We start from the raw sequence: 27,543 nt of genomic DNA, 5'->3' as shown, positions 1-27,543 counted from the left end.
ATAGCATCTTTGGGTTTGCTATGAACCGAACCAACATTTTATTATAAATTTGGCATGTATATATATATATATATATATATATATATATATATATATATATATATATATATATATATATATATATATATATATATATATATATATATATATATCCTTTTTTTTCCTTCGCTAAAACAACTTTTTTATGCCCAATTTATATTAAAATGTTGGTTTGGTTCATACCAAACGCAAAGACGCTATCGTCATTACTCAGCAGTTCGCAAAGGCACAACTACATGATAAAAAGTCTCATCAGGCAACGAGTAGTGCTAAACATTGTGACATCAACACAAAAACGAGGCTCAATGAAATGGCCTTCTCTTTATGAAGACCACACAATATCAAAGTACAACAATAACAAATGAAAATTGGCTAGTCAGAAACAAAGTTTAATTTGTTGTCTTAAATGCTTTTTAGGTATGATTTTGAAAATCCGACAAGATAACTTTATGTGTTAAATATGTAATGATCTTACTCTTTTTATCTTCAACATTTCAGGATTACAGTCATCTTGGTCACACAGTTGGGAATGATGACATTCTGATTAACAAGAATCCGGTCTATTTGGGTTGCTTCAAAGAAAGTCAAGATTTCTTGCTGAAACACAAACTGAAGATGACTTCCTCTCAAGCCAGGCGATTGACACCAACGTTCTGCCATACGCTTTGCAGGTAACATCTCTAAACAAATACATTCTGATCCTGTGGTTCCCAACCTTCATTATTGAGCTCTTTAAATTTTCATGGCACACTATCGAGTTTTTGGGGACACACCTATCAGAAAAAAATGCATATATTCTATTCATTAAGCCTTTTTACAATAATATAATTAGAAATAAAGATAATACAAGGATATTTTTATTCATACAAAGAAACTATATTAAGTATTCAGTATTCTTCCATGATTCACTTTTTTCCCGGTTGAAACTTTAATTCTCAATGCATAAATATTAAACAAAGAATCTTGTCGAAATTATTACAATCACTTCCAATGAAAGTAACTTCGACATATAAAAAGGTTACAATGAAAAGCAACAAAAAAAATTAATGAGAAGAGAAATGACTTTGTGGATAGAAACAAACAAACAATTTTATTAAGAAAAGACAGAAAAGAAACTTCGAGCCGAAAAAATTCACGAGCTGTCTGCTGCTAAAATTTTGTTCTCAGCTACAAAGAAATTCCTTTGTGCGGTAACAATTACGAAAGATATAAAGAAAGAAAGGAAGACGGACAGGTTGAGAAGGACTTTTTTTACTTACTGCTGTGTTAAGAGATTTCAACCAACATAGGTTTTTTTTAGAAGGGTCGAAATGCTTTAGCAAAGTCGAGAAGTGTTCATTCCCTTTGCAATTTAAACTTACATTTTGTAATGTCGTCTATTTTAAAATAGAAGTCCTCTAGAGTCGATTAGTAGAAATATCTGCAGACAAAGATAACTTATTATCTGAAATAATGTTCTAAGAGTGTTCTTTTAAAGCGAGGAATTTATTTCCTCATTTTCCTGTAGAAATAACCTGAAAAAAATACACATAATTCTTCGTATAATAACGTTCTCTGAAGAGGCAAGAAGTCCAGTAAGAAATAACTTTCTCGTTTCTTCTTTGAGTCCGGTTAGAATAGAAATATTCGTTTCTTTTGACTTAGAAAAACTGAAGCTTGAGACGTATCCATTTTCTTCAGGCCTTAGAAGAAAATATCTGTTTATAGTGACAGACACTTTCAATTAAATCTTTCCTAGTGAGAATATTTTCCATAAGTGTCTTCTCTCCTGTAAGCTGGTATTTTTCCGAATTATTTAACTGCCAAGTCCTCGACAGATATCTTGGATTTCCTTTAAGTAGATTTCTCTAAGTGAGATAGGAATTGATCAGGTAACTTAGATGCAATCACTTCAACAGTATAAACTTCACCAGGTAACTTAGACGAGTTCATTTCAGTATTTTAACGTCCTGTTTAGACAGAGAAAAGATAGTATGTCAACACATTGCATGTGTTAAGTCCGAATTGCCAACTTCAGCTTGAATTTTATCACAAAACGCGGGAATGCACAGATCAATCACAGGCAGAAATGAGTCACATGACCAACAGTATCAGTAGTAGTAAAGCAAGTCCAAGAGAAAAGAAGAAGAGGGAAAAAAGAGAAGAAGAAATATATCCCTCTCTTCCCCCAAAATTTCTACAATCTATTACGAGATAGATTCTATAAAGCATTTATAAACTAAGTTCAAATTATCTATTTAAACGATTTATTATGCATTTATTTCTTCTTTGTTTATATTTAAACACCAGTATTTATGTAAGTGATAATATGTATTTATAGGTTTATATTACTATACACATGGATTCGAAAAAGTTGTCAAAAAAAAACAAAAAACAAATATATAACAAATAAATGTTATCAAAAGCAAGATAAATTACTTTTCTACCTACCTGGATTATTCTGTGTTTTTATTTAATGTAAAGTGTTTATTCGACTCGAAAAAACATAGTGTTTACTAATGTATTTGAAAAATGCAAATGGCGATGGACTCTGTGTTGAATACGTAAGTTTCGGAAAATGAGTTAAAACTAAAATACTATACCAAATACTATTAGATATTCGGTGGGTTTCTAACAGTATTTTGTACAGATTTTTAATTTTAACTCATTTTCACAAACTTACTTATTCAATACAGAGTCCGCCGATATTTGTATTTTTCAATACAGAAAGTAAATGGATGGTGACGTTTAATGCTACTAAGATTAAGCTTCTTTCCTTTAACAATTACAAGAAACCTTCCCAACCGCTGATAGCCATGACTAATAGCACCCTCTCTGAGAGCTCTGCCTTTAAACTCCTTGGCTTAATATTCAGTCGACATGAACTTGAACAAATACGTTGAGGACATTGCCAAGGCTGCTGCAAAAAGGTGGATTCCCACTGATATGTTAAAAAATTACTCATATATGAGAGCATTCTGAATCTCTACAAAGCCACCACTCGACAATGCTTGGAGTATTGTTGCCACATCTGGGCTGCTACATCTACCACTAGTATTTTCCTCTTAAACAGGGCCTAAAAAAAAGTATCTAATCTAATAGATCCTACATCATCAACTAAGCTCTAATCTCTGTCTCATCGTCATAATGTTGTATCCTTATGCCTGTTTTACAAGAACTTTAATGGAATGTGCTCTGATGAACTCATTGTACTTGTGCCTACCTCGATGTCCATACTCCTGAAAACTCCGTTTAGCAACAAAATTCCACCCTATTCACTGTAGATGTTCCTACTACTCTGATAGCTTCTTTTCTCGTAATGCTAAACTCTCCTCCCTGTTTCCCTATTGCACTTACATGCAGAAATTTAAATGTAAGCCGACATCCTGCTTATCTCCTAATATGGCAATATGTCTTGTTTTGTGTGAACAAGAATGATGAAAACAAAAATAGAGAGTTCTTGCTGAAACACAAATTTTCTCCTTTTGACGCCACGTAATTAACACCAATGTTCTGTCATGCGCTCTGCAAATAACAACTCGAAACAAACACGTTCTAATTCTAATATGTATGAAAAAATCAATTTTGAAAAATATTACCCCCCCCCCCCCCGATCACTAATTAAGAAATATCTGGTGATTTTTGTTTGCTTTTTTTTTTTTTTTTTTTTGCCATTTCAAAATGAATTGTTCCGAAAATCTATTTAGGTTATATCAAATAAACTAAAGAGTTCTTGCCGAATCACAAACTGTTTTGTTCTATGCATTTCAGATTATTAAATGTTGAAACCAATAATTTTAACAAACGTTTTTATGCTTCAAGATTTTTTATGTCTTCAAATATTTATATTCATAGAGTTTGGGTCGGTTAGTTTGTAGAGGAAAATTGTTTTTGTTTATGACTTTGCAAGAACATGATTGAGTATTTGGTGTAGTTTTAGTCAGAAAGACAGTATTTTCATACAACTTCACCTATTAGCACCAAATGAAATGTAAGGGGCTATTATGACAAGGATCAGAGTTATAGAGAGGCAGCCTGAGCGGGGAGTTGGACAGCAAGATATTAGTATACATTTCATTGAAAAGTTGTCTTCCTTTGACGTCAGGTGATTGACACCATTTGTAACATAGCGCAGACGGTCATATGAAATAACAAAAAATAAAGACTTTAAAAAGAAGATCACGTTAGAAATAGAAAGAACGTTCAAGATCACGTGAGAGGCGTGCTTGAAGCTCGAGAAGACGTGTCACAGCGGTAACGAGAGAATGAGCAAATAAATATCGTTGTTCTTTTCTATTCTTGATCTCTTTTACAACTGAAATTATAACGTGTTGGCTCCCCGTGTAATCTTACACATTGTTCTGTCATAATCTTTGCAACCTTAAACAACCTTAAGCTGAATCCATATTTAAAAAATGGATGCGTACGTTTGCTTGAATCTAAATAATTACTTTCCATTTTGAAAAATGATTGAGAAATATCTCGTGTCATTGTTACAAAAAAAATCAGATTTTACTCATTTCGAAAACAATTGTTCCAAAATCGAATAAAACATCAATAATGTTTCGGAACTTTTAGATGAGGATTGATAATTTGTAATATTTGAATTATTCGGACTACTAATCTCATCTTAGATATTATTTGGACAAAGTTCTGGTCGATGTAACCTCCAACCTTTTTCAGGTGCATCTTATCGAACTCATGATTCTGTATGTCAAACTCGGAAATCTGTAATTTTAAACGATACCCTTTATTTAATCCATGAGTGTAGTTTGCTCTTGTTCCGTTAGCCATGACCAGGTAGAAATCCTAGTTACGATGCAATTGTATTCTTATTCTTGCTCCAACTGAAGAGGAACCTTTACCATTTAGAAGATTGTCATGTAAAACTGATTAGCATTTAGCACTTTTGTCTATGGTGTTCCACGGTGGATTAATAAAGGGTTTTGTTCAAAATTTTGTACAGATTCGCAAGACATCTTAAATACAACTCTTTTGTAACGACTTAACCCATTACCCGCCAGTTTCCCATTAATGGGACACTAAAAAAAATCTATATTTAAATCTAAGTTTCATTCAATTCGACCACTTTTATGTTAAAAGTTACATTCGTTTTATTTATTTAAATTCAATGTATGTTGATGAACCAGCAAAGCCCACTTTTCAAAAGAGATTGTTTGAAGGCGATGATCTTACATTGTGTCAGCCCAATTTGGGTATAGGAGACAAAACGATGCCAGAGTACATTCGCAGAATTTGGCAAAGACAGTAATGGTCAAACACTACCAGCCTTTTGGAATCTGCAACTCTCACTGGTCACATCTCACAGCTGTAGAGAACTATCATCCGAACAAGTGCATGATAAATTCGAACTTGGTCCTTTTTGTATGGGTCGAGAGTACAGCAAGCATATTGGGCGCTTATTTAGACGTTAATGTCACTATACCTCTGACTTGTAGTGACGAACAAACTTAAAAATGACATTCCTTTCAGTAATTTAAATTGTATTTGATATTTTTGCAGTAAAAAAAAAGGTATCCCATGAAACTGAACATTTCCCAAATTATATTTGCATATTATCTGAACTCAAAAATACGCGGCTTTTTTGTATTTTTTTTTATTTATTTTATTTTTTTCTTAAGTATGCATTACTTCTAGGTAAAGTTAATACAAAACCCTAAAGGTATACAAAACTGTTTAAGCGTTGCCTTAAGGAGAAGTGCTTTCCAACACCCTGGAAAACCTCATCAGTATGCTCTGTATTTAAGAATTCAGGTGAAAAGTCATCTCCCTCTCAGTACAGACAAATAAGTCTCCTGTGTGTCATGAGTAAGTTGTTGGAATCCATATCAAATAAAGAAGTAGTCAACCACCTCAACAGAAACAACCTTCTTAGTGACATGTAATATGGTTTCTGCTCTGCAAGATCTACAGCAGATGTGCTAACGGTTATATCACATAGGATTAGTGAATCTCTTGACAAAGGTTTCCTTTTCAGGGCAATTGTTCTTGACATATTGAAGGCCTTCGATAAGGTATGGCATAAGGGCCTACTTCACAAGATTTCCAGCTACGGTATTACTGGAAATGTTTTCTCGATCATTAAATCATTTCTCTCCGATAGGTTCATAAGAGTAATGGTTGATGGGCAGAAATCAGAGGCCCACAGTATTAATGCTGGAGTCCCTCAGGGGTCCATCCTGGGCCCAACTCTCTTCCTGATCTACATCAATGATCTCCCAAAACACATACTTAAATCATTCGTTGACATCTATGCTGATGACACGACCATCTATAGCAACACATCAAAGGCCGTAAATGACAAAGTTCTCTCTGATTCTCTCTCCTCAGATCTTGAATGCATGGTACAATGGGGGAAGAGGTGGCTGGTTACCTTTAATGCATCTAAGACTAAGCTCCTATCATTACATCATAAACGCTCTGATCCCCATGTGACATCAATTGAAATGGATGGCTCTCGTCTAGGGGAGGCCCCGTGTTTTGATAAGCTTCTGGGTTTGACCTTTACTGCTGATCTGAAATAGAACATGTACATCAAGTCTGTGGCCAAGGTCGCTGGGAAAATGGTGGGATCCTTCTACCGCTCCAGAAGATATCTCACTGATGATTCAATTCTCTATCTATATAAGAGTCAAGTACGTCAAAGGATGGAGTACTGCTGCCACATCTGGGCAGGAGCTGCTAAAAACAGCCTATCCTGCCTTGAAAGAGTACAAAATAGACTTCGTGGTTTAGTGGGGGATGCCCTTTTCTCTTCCCTGCAACCTCTCTCCCACAGAAGAGACGTTAGGTGTATCAGAATTTTTGTAGGAATTTTTGACACCCCTAACACGAAACTGCGAATGAAATATAAAAAACTCGTAATTTCTCTTTTAAAAGTGGGTTATTTATTTACTTTATGGATTATACTTCCAAAATAAACTATTAAAGTTGTATAAAAAGTAATAGAAATATTTTTTTTTTAAACAGTAATGAATTTTACGAACTCAATATTTTTCAATTTTTAAACTTTAAAAATCTATCAAAATTTTTTCTATTGATTCTATTTTTACGATATTTTTAGGGTCAATGTGAAATTTTATGCTCTTTCCAATAAATCGAACATAATATTTTAGGCAAACGTTTTTTTTTTAATTCACGCCCCCCATTTTCAAGTGTCTATTAAAAAGTAAATAATTAATTTACTCACCAAAGTTTTATATATCACAAATTGAAGAGAAAAGGTCAATAAATAATATATTCAAATTTAAAACAAAAAAAAGTAGTGTTTTTTAGAAATTTACCTGTAAAGTTCGAAGTTTAAAACCTTTTTTTTTAAACCACGTTGTTTGTTTTTTCTTTTGTTTTTTTGTTTTTAATGAAACCTTGGTCCTTGCTCCTTTAATTGAAAAAAAAAATTAGGGCTTGAGTTACATTTTTCGAGTAGTTATAAGCTTGGAAAGACAGAAGGTCGAATAATTCACGCCTCCCATTTTGAAATGTCTATTAATAAGTAAATACTTAATTTACTCACCAAAGTGTTATATACCACAAATTGAAGAGAAAAGGTCAATAAATAATATATTCAAATTTAAAACAAAAAAAAGTAGTGTTTTTTAGAAATTTACGTGTAAAGTCCGAAGTTTAAAACCTTTAAAAAAAAACACGTTGTTTGTTTTTTTGTTTTTTGTTTTTTTTATGAAACCTTGGCCTTGCTCCTTTAATTGAAAAAAAAATTAGGGCTTGAATTACATTTTTCGAGGAGTTATAAGCTTGGAAAGACGGAGTGGAATTATTCACTATTTTTCACGAAATTTCTGACACACCGAAAGAGACGTTGCGAGCCTGTTTTTGTTTTATCGCTATTTCCATGGCAGGTGCTCGTCTGAGCTCCAATCCCTCGTCCCCCCCCCTCGCCAATCTTTCATGTCACGTCTGACTGAGACTACTGTCAATAATTTTCCCCACTCTTTATCTGTGCCAAAATCCAAACGTAGATTCCATGAGCAAAGCTTCTTTCTTAGAGCTGCACGCCAGTGGAACTCTCTGCCGCTTGCCTGTTTCCCACCTGACTACAACTTGGACGTCTTCAAGTCCAACATAAACAAACTCCTGACAAACCGCCCCCTTAAGTAAGACACTCTATCAAAACCTCCAATACTAATGATTACTACAATACTATCTCATTGATTACTGTACACGCAATAACCCTTATCCCTGAGTGGCCTTCGGGCCTTGATAAGTGGTGACCTCCATGTAAAAAAAAAAAAAAAAAAATTGTAGTGTTTCACGGAAAATGATGGACGCCTGTGGTATCAACTAATCCTCTGTTATTTTAAAAGGTTAAGTTTCCCGTCCATTTGTATAACCAATTCTAACAGTAAGAAAATATTTATTTTTTCAATTCTATTGTGACTATAAAATCCTTTTTTTTTTTAATAAATGGATTCGAAAAGCAACCGACAAAACACTTTAAAATAGAAAACAAGTTTTTTTAATTTTTTAGATGATGATTAACTATTCATATTATTTAGTTTCTTCGAACTACCGTTCTCATCTTGATTGCCATTTTCACGTTTTGATCGATGCAACCACTGACCTTGTTCAGGTTTATCTTGTTGAACTGAGAAATCTTTCTGTTGAAATCAGGAATCTGTCCGGCATTTTGAACATAACTCTTTATTCAATGCATGGGGTTTCATGATTGGGTGATAATCCTAAGTAATTTGCAATTGTAATTTTAAGTATCACCCGCACTGAGAACTGAACCTTCAACCTCCAGTTGTATAGTGGTAAAATCAGTTGTAAGTTACACTCCTCTGGAGGTTGAAGGTTAAATCCTCAGTGGATCTGAAAAATCAAAATAATATGAATTATTATTACCATTTTAGGTGAAAAACTACACATTTATCAGAAAGGGATATTTACTTTTTTTTTAATTCTCTTGTTAAAATAGACATTGACGTGTGTGTGTGTGTTTGTGCGTGTGTGCGCGCGTGTGTGTGTGTGTGTGTGTGTGTGTGTGTGTGTGTGTGTGTGCAGGTGCGTGTACTTGTGCGTGTGTGTTTACAACGGAAAACATTCCATCAAATTGTTTTAAACATTACCATTATAATTGCAGTCAAGCTGGCCATATTTATTCCGGCACAACGAATGGAGACCAATGTTATTGCGATGATCACGTGACCACAACGTTCTATGGCAAGGACACGTAAGTTCTTTTGTTTTCATTCTTCACCTCATGCCAAAGATCTCGATCAACCGATTGCATTCCATTTGTGTGGATTTACTATTCACATGACTGTTTATGAAAACCTCTATCTTTTCTTTCCAGTATTCAACAACAACAAGCAAGGGAGATCACTCTAAGAACTGCATACACGAATAGAACACTTTTTATCCTTATACAAAGAATGACAATTTAACATAAAAGAGTATGAATAAGATACGTGATTTATACATATTAAGTTTTCTTTTTAGATAGTAACGGCTCTTTATTACTAAAACGGTAGGTGTTTTGTAAAAGTCATTTTTCTTATAAATGTGTTTGCTGAAAATGATAATTTCTTCAAACATTTTGTTACCAATGTTGGTTTATATTTCACATAACTTCAACTATAGGCACATGGCCATTTATCAAAACCTCCATCTTTGTTTTTCCAGTCACTGATCAACAACAACAAGCAAGGGAGATTACTCTAAAGAACACAACTTTTTATCTTGCTACAAAGGGAGACAATTTAACACTGAACATGTCCTAACACATCACACACAGGGAAATGTATTTTCTCATGTCTGTTGGAAGTGTATGAAATTATTAATTGCGAGTTTGTTGGAGAGACTACAGCACTATGAGTGACCAATGTTAAAGTTGAGACGTGATCAAATGAAAGAATAGAAAGAAATTATCCATATTAAAAAATAAGTAATTTTTATTGACAACTTGTTATGACATAGAAAGATAAAGAATTCGGGTCGATAAAGGTCACAGACTCTTAGAATGCTCTAAGTGAAAGAAGGGTTTTTTCAAGTGTAAGGAGAATTTGGGTAACCATGTTCAATTCGGCTGGTGACATGTTAGTTTGAGTAAACATGTTTAATTTGGCTGGTGGCATGTTAATTTGAGTAAACATGTTTAATTTGGCTGGTGGCATGTTACAGTGTGTAAAAAAATAATTCATTTTTACTGATAATTGTTAGTGACAACTTGTTAAGACAACGTAAGATAAAAGAGTTGTCAGAATATGAAAGATTAGAAAGTTCCAGAACATTCTAGGTGAAAGAAGTTGTTTTGTCTATGATGAGAAATCGAGTACACATGTTCATTTAGGCTATCACCTTGTGCGCTTACACATGTGTAAATAAGATAGGCATGAAAATATGTGTGTAGATTAGCATGCTTTGCAAGTGAAAGCGTGTATTCGTGAATTTCTGTGCAAGAAAGTTTGGTTGTGTATTTATGCTATTGTGTTCTTGCTGAAAGAAAATTACAAAAAAATGGTAGAAAACTGTGTGTTTGGGTTTTTATAGTATGCACGAATTTCGGTAGTGAATATCCTCGTTGTTAGTCATTCTCTACTCTATTGTCATTTCCATGTAAAGTGCTCAACCGAGCTGCAAACACTGATTCCTCCTTATAAGACATTCACAGCAAAAACTCGTCTTACTACCACAACTACTAAGAATTTGTCTTTCTTCTTTAGTGTGCCTAACATCAAGCAGAATTTCCATTAACAAAATTTCTTTTCAAGTTGTATTTGTGGAACACGTTAGCACAAGATTGCTTTCCTGTAGTTTGCAACATAGCCATCTTCTAATCCAGTGGTAAGAAATACTTGTCATAAACCTTCCTCACAAGTAATCAAATCTCCTTCACACTTTCATTATTTTCAATCCTCTCATAATATTCTTCATCATTTAACTGACAATCCATCTGATTCACTCATCCTCCAGTGGCTTTTGGCCTTGATTCTTAAGTAAAAGAAGAAAAGGTCTCTCAACGATTGCATATGAACATAATTATTGCTCAACTTTTAAAAAAATATATAATTTGAATTTAATTTACAGAGACTGCAACAGTCCATGCCCCGGAGACAGGAGGCAATTCTGTGGTGGCACTTCCATGGTGCTTGTGTTCGGACCCAAACCAGAGTCATATGCCAGGCGGGCTATGGGAGCCCCGATCAAATGTGCAAGTTGGTGTGTCACTGCTGACGTGGATGCTAAGCAGGTTGGTTAACAGTGTGGTTGTCCTTTCTATTATTATCATCATCATCATTATATTTCATCATTATTACTAAATATTTTATGTTCCAAAATTCATAATGATCGGTTGATTGGTTTAACAATGAATCTTCGTATAATATATAAATATATTCACATATCAAACTTTATATAAATAGAGATAGAACATTGTATTTGCTGTTTATGGATGTCCGACATGAATGCACATTGCACAGTATTGTAAAACCATTAAGGGAACGGCATATGTTTTACTTGTTAAGTATGAGTTTTATTTGTTTCGACGTTAGAACTGGAATTCAATTTTAGAAATGATTTTTGCTTTGTAGCCGAAATGGGGCCAGTGCGTTGATGAGCAGAGTACCTTGGCGATGAATATATCCTGTGAATGTCCAAAAGGAACAACTGGAGAAAACTGCGATCAAGTAAGTGTCAAAAATTCTGTCTAAAAGCTGAATGGATGTTTTTAAATTTTATTTATGAAAAAGTAAGAACGTGACATTAAACAGTTGACTTTTACCCGATACATAACGGATACATAACGGATACATAACGGATACATAACGGATCTAGAGAAATCCAGTGTTTCTCCACAGATCAATTCTTATTTATCGACAACCATGCCACGAAAATATCTGGCAAATCTTGATCGAATATCTAAATGCATATCCCTTAAGTTTGGAGGATATTTCTGACTTTCTTGCATCATTCTACTGCACCAGAAAGCACTTGACTCTCGATGCAATCTTCTACCTATATAAGAGTTAGCCACATTTAAGGAGATGTCACTCAGAGTATTCTTTATTGTTTAGACAGAGTTTAAAATCAACTTGGAAATCTAGTGGAGGTTTGTTGCTTCTGTTTCTTACAGCTCCTTTCGTACAAAAGAAACATTGCTAGTCTCTCTCTACTCTATTGCTATTTCCATGGAAGGTTTCTTCTTGTAAGACATAAGTATATATATATATATATATATATATATATATATATATATATATATATATATATATATATATATATATATATTGTAATAAGTAGAGTAGAACCCTGGGATACTGCATTACTCTATTCCAGGGTTGGTGAAATTGCTGGGGCCAAAGCAAAATTTTATATATTAGATTTTAAAAATTAGTAAAAAAAAACAAACAAAATACAGTACAGTATATAATACACATGTATATAATCAAATAACGTAATAAATAATACCGTAAGGCGAGGCAAATACCGTAATCAGAGGCCGGGGAAAATTGTATTCCACACCGTAACTTGAAATAACCGTATCCCGGGGCCATCATATCCCATAGTAATAGTGTAGTAAGTGTAGTAAGATTACACATAGATTACACATCTAACACAAGTATAAATTTAAAGCTTCTAAATTTATAATTAAATTTTTGCAAGCAACTGTGGTGCAATAGATATAAATGCTAAGGAACAATCAGTTCTAACTTATAGTCTTCTAGAAGTTGGAAGTTCAATCCCCAGTAAAAGTTATACAAAAATACAATTGCAGATTACGTAAGACGATTGATTTACGAAACGAAAACAAACATTGGATTAAATAATAAATTCTGCTAGAAAATTCTGTAAAGATTCCTGATTTCGGTATAAAGATTATTTGACTGCTTTTTTTTATTAATGGGTCTGTATCAGAGTGCATGAATTTAAGCAAACATTGTTAAAAATAACAGAGTTATTGCTTAATTTTACCTTATTTTTAGTTGTTTCGACTCTTATAGTATTTTTCTGTGAAAAAAAATTAAAATATGTTCCATATGTGTCACGAACGTTTTTGATTCTTTATCGAATCATCATGGATTTTAGAAAATAAACAAAAAAACTGGAAAAAGGAAAATAATCTCCTTCAGCTTGTTTTTGAGTTCATTGAGTTCCACAGTATGTTTCCAAATTAATTCTTGAGATGGTAATTTTCCTTTTAGTTAAATTATTTTTGAAGTCTCAGGTAACAGTGTTATGTTGGGCCGCAGTGTCTTGCTGGGATTGTGACACATATGGAACTGATATTATTTTTTTTCACACAATAAGATCATAAGAAAAATCGAAAAAGTGTATAATGAATAGAGCTGGGACAACAGCATATTCTTTTCATTGTTTGGACTCTCGAGTGTGTATCTGTTGATATCTTATATGCTTTTATATAGAGTGATGTGGTTCTCGGTTGATTAACTGTGTCTGTGTCGGATATATACGGGAGAGTAAAAAAAAAAAATGAAAAGAATATGCTGTTGTCATAGCCCTAATAATAAAACAGAAGCTTTCTGTTATTTTTAACAATGTTTGCTTGAATGCAAAAATGCTGCCTAAGTACACATAATTCGGAGTACTTAATATAATCGTTACTCTTGTCTAATTCTAAAATATTTCCGTATCTCATTTTATTCTTATATTTCAGCTGAAATGAAAATCTTTACACACAAAATATTCCTGTGATAGATTAGAAATTGATGAGACGAACAAGCTCCGTCTTTTCTTTCTTTGTTCACTCTTTTTTTCTTCTTTGCTTTTTACTTCTTTTAAGGCGTCAAGATGCGTTTCGAACGAATGCTGAAAAGCAAATGTCTTGAATTGCTACCCTTTTTATTTCTCTACTTTGTAAATATTTGTTCTCTTCATCACTTCAAAATTAAATTGATTTACGCAGACATGCGTGAACTAAAAAAGAAATTTTTCCAACCTATAAAAATCGTTCCAAACCCAAGAAATAACAATCCTGTATGAAATTAATCAACCTGTGACTGGTGGAGGGATATTTGCTGTAGCGGCGTAACTCTCAACCTCAGCAACACCCATCCTAGAAGATTGGAATGCCGCACGCTGAAATCCATTTAACCTTTCTGCTATATCTCCATTGAACATAATTACCCTTCACAGCAAACTTTGATCTTTCAAAGTATATTTTATAATTTTCCAAATTTGTTGATATAAATATATTTTGTTCATTTTCTCGCTTCCAATCCAAAATTTTTGTTGTTGAGTTAGCATTTGTTAACTATGGAGCCATTCGTAACATTCATGTTTTTATTCAGCCTTTATATTCACCAATGTAATTACATGTATATTAATTGTTAGCCCTGTTCTTAGCACATGTTTATATAGCTAAAATACACTACCTGTAGCAAGGAGCAGCACTACATGTTCGCCAAATATGAAATATCATTTTATGTTTGTTACATTTTAAGTGTGTCGTTTTTTATGAAAAAATATTTGGATTTCAATTCTAATTTCCTATGTTTTAGGACTGCCCACCTGGCACCTGGGGTACAGCATGTCGAAACAAATGTAATTGTAACGGTCATCCATGTGACGCCACTAATGGCAATTGCAATTGTAAAACCGGCTTCGGGGGTCAAACGTGTGACCGAAAACAGTGCCCACCCCGAACAATGGGACGAAACTGTGACAGTAAGTATTTAATTATTCCATTCTTTTTGCACATGAGAATAAAATTACAAGCAATAGTAATAGTAATCATCAAAATAGAAAAAAGAACCAATGCCCTTTACAAGATAACTGCTTACTTAAACGGATCATTTTCCAAGCCACAATATATAAACATGAAAATTACACAAGCATTATATTAAATTAAAAATACTATAACTACAAAAGCTCATTTAATCACTAAATATACAGATATAGTACATCATTATCGAACCATTACTGGGAACTTAAAGGATGAAGAGAGTTGCCTTTAGTTGAATGTAAAACATTAATATTGGCCCAGGCATGCAGATATTTAGACAGTCCATATAGATTGTGTATGAGCGAGGAACTTGAAAATGTGAGGTTGAAACAAAACGAGAGGTCAGTTCAATGACACGTGAAGTGGTATGAGTCGAGATGATGAATGACGTCACGTTTTTCGAGCTGAGAGAAAAGATTTTTAAATCAGTTGTGTGTAGAAGTGTGTACGAAACACCACTGATGAGAAAAGTTTGAAGCTCCCTGTTCACATGTTACCATTTCAGTAAAGTTAAGAAGTTAACTACATATTTAGCCACAAAGAACCTTAATCTCACTCCTGAGTTGATTCTTTCCGAAAATAAAACCTTTAAGAAATTCTCTTAGCGAACTTCTTGTGTCCTTTCTGCATGAAAATAAGTTTAATTCGTCTATGTAGATTTGAATGTAATAATCAAAGAGAAAAGCGCCCCATGTGTGTGTGTGTGTGTCATGCGGTCATACAACTTACCTTCGGATGGGATCTGAGAGAAAGAGAAATTAAAGATGGCAGCCATAGAGTTATAAGGTGTAGTCTCATGGAATCTCACGAGATCTCATCTTCCACTGCACATGTATGCAAATGGAATGGGGTCAGTTTTCTGATAAAATGTCTGTTGGCAGAGGCAGTTGGGAGAGACGTGCTGGAAGTTGAGAGAGAAAGTTGTCAGTGACGAATTCTAGCTGGACTTTTGCGTATTGTATTTGGTTTATTTTGTTTTGCTGTTTACCAGCCCATTTAACGTCAAGCTATTTCGGCACTGACAACTTTCTCTCAACTTCCAGCACGTCTCTCCCAACTGCCTCTGCCAACAGACATTTTATCAGGAAAATGGCCCCATTCCATTTGCATACATGTGCAGTGGAAGTTAAACAGATGAGAAGATTGACTAAACGAAGAACCAATGCGGCAGCAAAAACTCAACAAACAATTGAAGCGACAATGTGCGGCAATAAAATGCCCCTGTATATATTATATTTTATATGATTAATTAGTAAGAGTTAGTGCATCATTAGTTCATGTATAGTTTTGGCAGATGTACGACCGTGTGTACTGCAGTACTACCAACGCCAAGATGCTAATTTTGTTGTAATTGAAATGAATGAAGGCTGACTTTCACTTCAAATTTAAAATAAAAAAATACAAACTCATATCCAATATGTTCCTAAAGTTGCTGATGCACTATCTAAGGAGGCGCCTTGGAAGAGTACAAAATCGACGTTGCAATCTAGTGGGGGATGATATCTGATATATATATATATATGTATATATTATATGTACCGTAAAAAGATATATTTGTTTGCAGTAGCTAGCTAGTTTTGGCAACTGTAATCGAGTTATGCAATCAAGTAAGTCGATTTCATAAACTGGTAATATCTTTAAATGTTAGACTTTTAGCATATCTTTCAACATCTCTCCCAAGCTACTCAATCCGTCCATGTCTATAGCTTCCATTGTAACAGAGAGAAGATATACGTATAACAGCATCAATCTGCTAATGCCTGAGTCATGTGCGAGGTGTCAGAGCTAGGCAGAAGGAAAGAAAAAGATTATAAAAAAGAAAAGATGTGGCCGAGAAGAACAGAAAAAGACGTGTTACACATGTGGCCCTAGAGTGACAGAAAAAGACGTGTTCTAAAGATAGTCAACCAAAGACAGAGTACCACGTGTTTGATACGGCAGAGTCTTGTTAAGCACATTGGAGTATGAGAAGACTTTTGTACAAGATACAAGGCGTTATTCTGGAAAGTACCTGCAAATAAATATTTGTTGTTTTAACTGAAAAGAAGACAGTCGAATTCTTTCCTTGTCTTTGTTTCCTTGCGACTGTCTGCATACAACGTGTGGGTCCCGAATGTTGACATGTAACGACTACAATACATCACCAGCTAATAATATTCTTGTGAGGAAGTACTCGAATGTAAAATCAATATCTTCTTTAGAGTCCCTTTATCGAAAAGCAAACGTTCCTAGTATTAATCTCATCTATTGTTACTTTCATGGAAGGTACTTGAGTGAGCTCTAATTTCTGGTTGCTTATTCTGAGACATTCACAGAAAAAACTCGTCTTCCTATCACAACTGCAGAGAATTTTATTCGTCATCTATCTGTCGAACATCAACGATATTACCATTAAAAGAGTCTATTTCCAAGAACATCCCAGCTGTGAACATGTTACCTTGGAATTGCTTCCCTGCTAGCCAGAACATGGTCGTTTTCAAATCCAATATAAACAAATACTTGCCATAAATCGTCGTAATGAGTAATTTTTTCATTCCATTCATCATTTTAAATGCCATCATAATATTCTTCATCATTCAAGTTCTAACATTCTATCCATGTAATCAACTGTTATCCATTAGCAACAAAAATGGTGATGCAAAAAAAAAAATCTGCACATTCTCTATGAAAAGTCCTGCAATATAAATGTCCCATGAAGATGTTGATTTGCTTTTATTTCTTTTTAGTGTGTAAAATTTACAACCATTACGGAAAGGATTGCAAGAAATGCGACTGTGGAAGGGGACGCTGCAACACAGTGACCGGAAAATGTCGATGTGCAACCGGACGCACCGGGGACAAATGTGAAAAAGGTAATGTTATTATTTATTTATTGTCATAAATCTTTCTTCCTTTCTTTTTGTAGAAGAAGAAACCATTATCTTGATAATAAACAATTCAGGAGTTTATAGGATAACAAAAACAAAACTATAATTAATTATATATATATATATATATATATATATATATATATATATATATATATATATATATATATATATATATATATATATACTAGCGGAACCTGTGAAAATTCCACAGGAAAGTCATTCATATGTAATATATTGATGTTGGCATTCTGTAGATTTTCAGATTTTCAGATTTAAATAGAGATGCTCTGATATTATTGTAGCTCTTTTGTTAAAACTGCAAAAGTATTTATCTAAACTAGAATGGACGCCGGGCATAGCCCGGTCATAAAGTACACTTAAATATGACATTTTAATTCTTGCAGATTTCGTATATATTATTATAGAGTTTTTCTGTGGTAATACCACAGAAAAACTCATTCCAGCACCACTTATATAAACTCGTGAAAAATATCAACACTTCTAAACTATACTCAAAATGTTAAAGCAGATAAGACACAAAACTTTTACAGGGCCCATAAAATTAATTAAGGAAAATATTATCACCAATTATAAAAAAAAATAAAATACAGATCTAGTTAAGTACATTAAGACAACAAATAAATTACTGACACACTCAACATCATTAACAGTCAGGAAACTCTCAAAAAAAGAGGCCTACCTTCTTCTTAAGGATCATAACCCCAATTTTTAAATGAGACCTCAAACTAAACTTATAAACCTCACAAAGTCTGAAATACGCAGAATAAGCAAAAGAATACTCGAAAGAATCAATTTGCAAATTAAAACTAATTATAAGTTAAACCAGTGGATTAACACTAATGACACCATTAAATGGTTTAACAATATCCATAATAAAAATAAGGCTGCCTTCATCCAGTTCGATATTGAAAGTTACTACCCTTCCATATCTAAAGAATTGTTTGATGAAGTTTTAAATTTCGCTTCTCTCCTATCGGACGTATAACCATTTGAAATCAATATTATTAAAAAATGTAGGAAAACAGTCTTAATCAGCTAGGACACCCAATAAACTCAGAAGAACCAATCTGGGTCCTTTGACCTTCCAATGGGCCTTTAGACTCAACTGAGGCCACTGTAACCTAGTTGGTCTTTTTATTCTGTATAACAGATAACATGGATATATAGAGACGATAGTCTTATCTTAGTGAAAAACTCAAATGACCCTGAATGTGAAAATATAAAAAAAAGGTTAATTAAAGAAATAGGTACGGGCAAAAATAGACAAATAAAGATAGGGGGATCTTGGTTTGAAAGGCGGTTTATCATAATTTTTTGTACGTTTCTGACTACTTTTTGATTGTATTTGAAAGATTAGAGACTAAAGTTAATTTCCTAAAGGAAAGAAATATTTGTACAGATGAAAAAAAAGAAAAATATTTTCACAGCGAGCTAACCAATTCATTTAAATTTTGAAGTTAAATAAATTCATTGTAAAAATCCTATTAGTTTTCTGGGTCCATTTCAAAGATAATTAGTAAAGTAAATTAAATTAAAAAAAACACCTTGTTTGTACAAAAAATAGTTTAATTATCCCCCAAAAAGCAAGTAACTGTGCTGTTCGCCAAAATGCAACAAATGAAGTTTTGTAAACACGATTATACGGAAGCCCAAATTTACAGTCAATTGAAACGCTGTTTCAAAATGAAGTCATGATATTAAAAGGAGGTGGGTTACAGTTTTCTTTTTTTTCCCCCAGACGTGCATCCGTACATTCCTATCCTGAACATTTTTGTATCATTTTTACCATTTTTTAATTTAATTATTTTTTATGTTCCTGTTTGGAAATTAATTTTGTTTGATTATTGTTCAAGATTATATAAAAATTATGTTACGCTGAAAGTTTCACATTCATGCGAGAAAGGAAATTATTAAAATCTTGCATAGAAAATTATGCAAAATCTGTAATTGAAAAAAAGCGTAGAAATGTTTTTTGCTATTATAATTTTTTGTGTGAAAATATTAAATAAACAATGCTTAATTCAATGGTAATACCAATAGTTCGAGAAATTAATTTCTCTTCCAGTTATATCGAATTGATTAATACGGACTTTAGGGGCTTTTTTCCTAATGGTCCTTTAAAAAGATAATATTTTTTTAAAAATTGTTATAATTTACGCTGCTTCATTTTCATAAAAAAAGGAAAATTAAATTCATTCATTACTTCTACTGAAAACCATAACTTTAGTAAAGTTATTTTTGTTTAAACACAATAATACATTTCTTTAGTAAAGATATTTTTGTTGAAACAAAATAATACATTTCTTTAGTAAAGTTATTTTTGTTAAAACACAATAATACATATCTTTAGTAAATTTATTTTTGTTTAAACAAAATAATACATTTCTTTAGTAAAGTTATTTTTGTTTAAACAAAATAATACATTTCTTTAGTAAAGTTATTTTTGTTTAAACAAAATAATACATTTCTTTAGTAAAGTTATTTTTGTTTAAAACTAAATAATACATTTCTTTAGTAAAGATATTTTTGTTTAAACAAAATAATACATTTCTTTAGTAAAGATATTTTTGTTTAAACAAAATAATACATTTCTTTAATAAAGTTATTTTTGTTTAAACAAACTAATACATTTCTTTAGTAAAGATATTTTTGTTTAAACAAACTAATACATTTCTTTAGTAAATTTATTTTTGTTTAAACAAAATAATACATTTCTTTAGTAAAGATATTTTTGTTTAAACAAAATAATACATTTCTTTAGTAAAGATATTTTTGTTTAAACAAAATAATACATTTCTTTAGTAAAGGTATTTTTGTTTAAACAAAATAATACATTTCTTTAGTAAAGTTTTTTTTGCTTAAACCAAATAATAAATTTCTTTAGTAAAGTTATTTTTGTTTAAACACAATGATACATTTCTTTAGTAAAGTTATTTTTGTTTAAACAAAATAATACATTTCTTTAGTAAAGTTATTTTTGTTTAAACAAAATAATACATTTCTTTAGTAAAGATATTTTTGTTTAAACAAAATAATACATTTCTTTAGTAAAGATATTTTTGTTTAAACAAAATAATACATTTCTTTAGTAAAGTTTTTTTTGCTTAAACAAAATAATACATTTCTTTTGTAAAGTTATTTTTGTTTAAACAAACTAATACATTTCTTTAGTAAAGATATTTTTGTTTAAACAAAATAATACATTTCTTTAATAAAGTTATTTTTGTTTAAACAAAATAATACATTTCTTTAGTAAAGTTATTTTTGTTTAAACAAAATAATACATTTCTTTAGTAAAGTTATTTTTGTTTAAACACAATGATACATTTCTTTAGTAAAGTTATTTTTGTTTAAACAAACTAATACATTTCTTTAGTAAAGACATTTTTGTTTTTACACAATAACACATTTCTTTAATAAACTTATTTTTGTTTAAACAAAATAATACATTTCTTTAGTAAAGATATTTTTGGTTTAAACAAAATAATAAATTTCTTTAGTAAAGATATTTTTGTTTAAACAAAATAATAAATTTCTTTAGTAAAGATATTTTTGTTTAAACAAAATAATACATTTCTTTAGTAAAGATATTTTTGGTTGAAACAAAATAATAAATTTCTTTAGTAAAGGTATTTTTGTTTAAACAAAATAATAAATTTCTTTAGTAAAGTTATTTTTGTTTAAACAAAATAATAAATTTCTTTAGTAAAGATATTTTTGTTTAAACAAAATAATACATTTCTTTAGTAACGTTATTTTTGTTTAAACAAAATAATACATTTCTTTAGTAAAGATATTTTTGGTTGAAATAAAATAATAAATTTCTTTAGTAAAGATATTTTTGTTTAAACAAAATAATAAATTTCTTTAGTAAAGTTATTTTTGTTTAAACAAAATAATAAATTTCTTTAGTAAAGTTATTTTTGTTTAAACAAAATAATACATTTCCTCTAAGATTTAAATAAAATTCATTATATTCCGGTTCATTATATTCTGTGATTATTATTTGCTAAATACTGGAAATTTCATTAAAATTGGTTAATTTCCTGATTTTGGTGAATTTTTAAGTAAAGGGAGGGGTCCAAAATGTTTATATATTTTGAGCATCGGCATTCAATTTTGCACGTTCCTATATAGAAATTAATTAAATAAGCCCTAAAGTAAACATTCAATCTAACTTAAAAACTGTTAACTTCTTTGACATCATTTTTAACCTCGCAAATAATTCATATGAACCATATGCCAGCTGAAACCACTGTCAATAATTTTCCCCATTCTTTATCTGTGCCTAAATCCAAACGTAGATTCCATGAACAAAGCTACTTTCTTAGACGTGCACGCCTGTGGAATTCTCTTCCGTTTGCCTGTTTCCTACCTGACTACAACTTGAATGTCTTCAAGTCCAATATAAACAAATTCCTAATAAACCGGCCCCTTAAGTAAAACACTTTATCAAATCTCCATTACTAATGATTACCACGATATTATCCCATTGATTACTGTATACGAAATAACCCTTATCCCCGAGTGGCTTCCGGGCCTTGATAAGTGGTGATTACCATATAAAAAACATCCTAAACACATTATTAACCATATCCCTAAATTTATAGAAAAAAAGGATTAGCACCAATTCATCTAAAATAGAAATATTCAATAAACATAATTCCTTCTATGAAAATGCTCTTACGGAAAGTGGATACTCCAATGCCACCAATAATTATACTGAATCTAATTTCTCGAATGTTTTGAATAAGAATAATAGATATAGAAAAGTTATTTGATTGAACCCCCCCTCAATATATAGTCAAAACTAAACTGGGAAAAACATTCTTTCAACTGCTAAATACCCACTTCCCCTAATAATATCTTGCATAAAATGTTTAATATAAATACCATTAAACTTACTTATAGTTGCACTGATAACTTAGAAAAGATCATTAAAAAGCACAATAAAAAGATATTTAACAAAGACAAAAACATAAATAATAATAACAATAATAACTGTAATTGCATCAATAAATCGGAATGCCCACTTAACCAACAATGCCTACAAACAGAGGTAGTATATAAAGCTACAAGTGCCCCCATAGAAAACTCAAACGATAAAAAATATTATATTGGCTGGTCGGCACCTCTTTTAAAAACAGAGTTAGAGTGCATAAATGGTCCTTTAATAACCCGAACAAAACTTTACTAACTACTCACTACATACATCTAATTTAAAATAAATTGGGAAATTCTTAAAAAATTTTGTACATGTAAATCTTTTAATTCCCCATGCTTTCTTTGTCTCAATGTTAAACTCTTTATCATCAATTTTAAAGATAGAGATAACTACTAAATAAAAAAGTGAAACTAATATAAACTGTACGCACTACAAATCCCACATCTTAGCAACTTTGCATTCTTCTAAAGCTTTTCCTGTACAATTTTGATAAATTTGACAAATTCTACTTTAAGTCCAACCACTTGTCCCATATAACTAATTACCGTAACATCTACAAACCTCGACCCACCCACATCAATCTTCCTCTACCCTATCCCATCAGATCTTTTACTACTTTATTCTCCCCCTCTACCTCACAGAATAACTTATATATCCAATACTATAAATTTTTAATCCCATTTAACCCTATTTATCCACCATACAATTATCCGGTGTCATATATCTGTTGGTTAAATTTACCTCTCCAATTGTAATTTTAATATCTACCCTTGAATACAATCCAATCCTCCACCTTCTCATCCACAAATACGGTTAAGTGCCTGACGCACATATACTCCATACCTTTTCTTTTTCTTTTTTCTTTTTCGAGTATGTACACGAGAGTATATATGTCCATATGTTGTTTACATATATTAGCGGACTTTGCTGTATTTGTACACATATATATATATATATATATATATATATATATATATATATATATATATATATATATATACGTATGTCTATATTTATCTGTTATATATATGTACGTGTTTATATATCTGTTGGTACATTTCATGTATATGGATATAAATGTTTGTATTTGCATATATATATATATATATATATATATATTAATGAGGGGGGTCGCCAACAATGTGTATTTTTTAACATTGTTTTATTATTCCGTGTTTTGGAACTACGAAAATGCTCTTTTACATTTTAAACACATCTTAAGTATATTCTAAATATTTTACATTTTAAATACTTTCTGAAGAGGACGCTTCACAGAACGTCTAAAACGCGTTAAAAACTATTTCAATAGTTTAAAAACATTATTACAATGATCTAAACATAATTTTCAATGAAAAACCAAAACACGGAATAATAAAATAATGTTAAAAATACACATTGTTGGTGACCACCCCCTTATTTAAATATACATCTTTCTCTCGTTGGAATTTCTTAACCCATTATATATATATATATATATATATATATATATATATATATATATATATATATATATATATATAAAATTTAAAATATCACATGTATGTATGTATGTATGTATGTATGTATGTATGCTTTAAACTTTTTCAGTCAGAGGCGACTGATTTTAATGAGATCAGTATCGTTTGGAAGCTCGACGCTTCAGATTACAAATACCGAAAATTTGGCCAAAAACATTAATTCCTTCACACTCAAATGTTGTGTAGTGGGTACATATTGGGGACTATAATGGGGACTCATAACCGAGAGAGACATTTATGCAACAGTTCTTGTTAACACAGATAGATGGGAGATACATTATTGATGATAATGGCGGGGACATTATACAAATGTTCGTTACAGATGATGATGGACAAAACACATCTTTCAGTTGCAATGACGACATGAAACAAACAGTTACAAAATATTAGATGATTTCTTTAGTCTTCAGCCGGCTAGTTGGTGATGTCAGGAATTCAAACTTGTATAGCTACATATTCTCTCTTCCACCCTTCGCCTCTAAGGGCTTCAGCTTCACTAGAGTCGCTGTCCAACTCTAGTATCTAACTATGACTGTGTTTGTCTGATTCTCTCTTATCTAATTCGAACCCTGTTTCAATATATTGAGAATCTCCTTTGTTTATGACGTCAGGCTGTGGCTCTTCTACGTGAATGAATTTTACATATGTCTGTCCAAACACACTTTTGGCAAATAAAGAATTCCCAATTTTAATGATTCCATATCTAACCTATTTTTAATTTATAAACTCGCATTGGCCATTCATTTAACTGACATATTTAATATCCAGTTATTTCTAAAGTAATGAACAATCATTCTTTTTCTGATATAAATAATATTTAGTTACTTCTAAAAGAATTAGGAATCGACTGCATTTTTAGGATTTCAATTATCCATCATGTTTTGTAACTTGCCTACAAGGTTCGATTCCTAATATCATTTTTACTTATCTAGTTTATCTTCTTATTATATGAGAAGGGGACACCCCTTCTTATGTAATACAAGGAGTGGTCGCTTTTTTCGCCGATATTTTCGAAAGGCATCCCCTCTTTTCGATTGACTAGCCTTAATTTAAACCTTCGCCACTTCCGGCTTGGTGATAGACGCAAGAGCAAAGACGTTACGTTTCTTTTTTTCACATTCTTTTTCCTTCTTCACGGTACTGGTTCGAACCTGCCTGCATACTACCATTTTTTTATTTTTTGCTCAACACACACTCCCAAACACTCGGGCAACTCCGGCACCTAGTATATATTTATGTATATATATATATATATATATATATATATATATATATATATATATATATATATATATATATATGTGTGTGTGTGTGTGTGTGTGTGTGTGTGTGTGTACATGTTCTCTCATGATCGTGTATCTATATCATGATATGCTTATTTGTAACCCAAGTAAATTTAGTACATCTCAACCAAAAATAGTAATTCAGATCTTTACTTTTCAAGGCACTATTTCAGACCCCGACTTCATTTCTTCATATTCAAATTCACCTAGACTATTATGACTTTTAACCCTTACGCATATACTCCTTCAAACCTCCATACTCCTCTTCTATCTGCCAAATTCCATATAGATTCTAAATATTAATTTAACCACCTAATTAGAAATATAACTTAACCTTCATTTCACTATATCGTTTTAATTAATTTATTTACTTATTTAATATCTTCTATTCATATTTCATATTTTCTATTCATATTTCATATTTTCCTTTACATTGCACGTCTTTATTTATTTCGTTATTCTATTGATGTCTTCAGTTACTTTTTTATTGATTTATTGATCTATTTTTTATGTATTTATCTATTAAATTAATTAGTTATTTTAGGCATTTACTTATTTATTAATTATTTGTTTACTTTTTATTTTTTATACTTTTTCATACATTCGTTTATATTTAATTCCTATCCGTATATTTTTATACTTTTTCATACATTCGTTTATATTTAATTCCAATCTGTATATTTTTATACTTTTTCATACATTCGTTTATATTTAATTCCTATCTGTATATTTTTATACTTTTTCATACATTCGTTTATATTTAATTCCTATCTGTATATTTTTATACTTTTTCATACATTCGTTTATATTTAATTCCTATCTGTATATTTTTATATTTTTTCATACATTCGTTTATATTTAATTCCTATCTGTATATTTTTATACTTTTTCATACATTCGTTTATATTTAATTCCAATCTGTATATTTTTATACATTTTCATACATTCGTTTATATTTAATTCCGATCTGCATATTTTTATACTTTTTCATACATTCGTTTATATTTAATTTCAATCTGTATATTTTTTATACTTTTTCATACATTCGTTTATATTTAATTCCTATCTGTATATTTTTTATACTTTTTCATACATTCGTTTATATTTAATTCCTATCTGTATATTTTTATACTTTTTCATACATTCGTTTATATTTAATTTCAATCTGTATATTGCTTATACTTTTTCATACATTCGTTTATATTTAATTTCAATCTGTATATTGCTTATACTTTTTCATACATTCGTTTATATTTAATTCCTATCCGTATATTTTTATACTTTTTCATACATTCGTTTATATTTAATTCCTATCTGCATATTTTTATACTTTTTCATACATTCGTTTATATTTAATTCCAATCTGTATATTTTTTATACATTTTCATACATTCGTTTATATTTAATTTCAATCTGTATATTTTTTATACTTTTTCATACATTCGTTTATATTTAATTCCAATCTGCATATTTTTATACTTTTTCATACATTCGTTTATATTTAATTTCAATCTGTATATTTTTTATACTTTTTCATACATCCGTTTATATTTAATTCCTATCTGTATATTTTTTATACTTTTTCATACATTCGTTTATATTTAATTCCTATCCGTATATTTTTATACTTTTTCATACATTCGTTTATATTTAATTCCTATCTGTATATTTTTATACTTTTTCATACATTCGTTTATATTTAATTTCAATCTGTATATTTTTATACTTTTTCATACATTCGTTTATATTTAATTCCTATCCGTATATTTTTATACTTTTTCATACATTCGTTTATATTTAATTCCTATCTGTATATTTTTATACTTTTTCATACATTCGTTTATATTTAATTTCTATCTGTATATTTTTATACTTTTTCATACATTCGTTTATATTTAATTCCTATCTGTATATTTTTATACTTTTTCATACATTCGTTTATATTTAATTCCTATCTGTATATTTTTATACTTTTTCATACATTCGTTTATATTTAATTCCTATCTGTATATTTTTTATAATTTCTCATACATTCGTTTATATTTAATTCCTATCCGTATATTTTTATACTTTTTCATACATTCGTTTATATTTAATTCCTATCTGTATATTTTTATACTTTTGCATACATTCGTTTATATTTAATTTCAATCTGTATATTGCTTAT

At 30.8% G+C, this 27,543-nt stretch overlaps 1 protein-coding gene across 1 annotated transcript in view; it reads left to right on the top strand.

Annotated features, from left to right (window-relative positions):
* LOC145258293 (uncharacterized) overlaps positions 1-27,543 on the top strand; it is a 220,479-nt gene that overhangs the window by 140,155 nt on the left and 52,781 nt on the right. The window contains exons 26-31 of the mRNA XM_080116327.1: positions 538-710; positions 9,140-9,229; positions 11,086-11,248; positions 11,589-11,684; positions 14,517-14,682; positions 17,467-17,592. Of these exons, the coding sequence (XP_079972453.1) occupies positions 538-710; positions 9,140-9,229; positions 11,086-11,248; positions 11,589-11,684; positions 14,517-14,682; positions 17,467-17,592 (814 nt within the window). The remainder of the gene's footprint in view (positions 1-537; positions 711-9,139; positions 9,230-11,085; positions 11,249-11,588; positions 11,685-14,516; positions 14,683-17,466; positions 17,593-27,543) is intronic.

This window comes from Euprymna scolopes, chromosome 33 (genome assembly GCF_053919585.1).
Source record: "Euprymna scolopes isolate OS-2025 chromosome 33, ASM5391958v1, whole genome shotgun sequence".
NCBI classification, from domain to species: Eukaryota; Metazoa; Mollusca; class Cephalopoda; order Sepiida; family Sepiolidae; genus Euprymna; species Euprymna scolopes.
The sequence above is the reverse complement of the archived record's forward strand: the minus strand, read 5'-3'. Positions and strand labels throughout refer to the sequence as shown.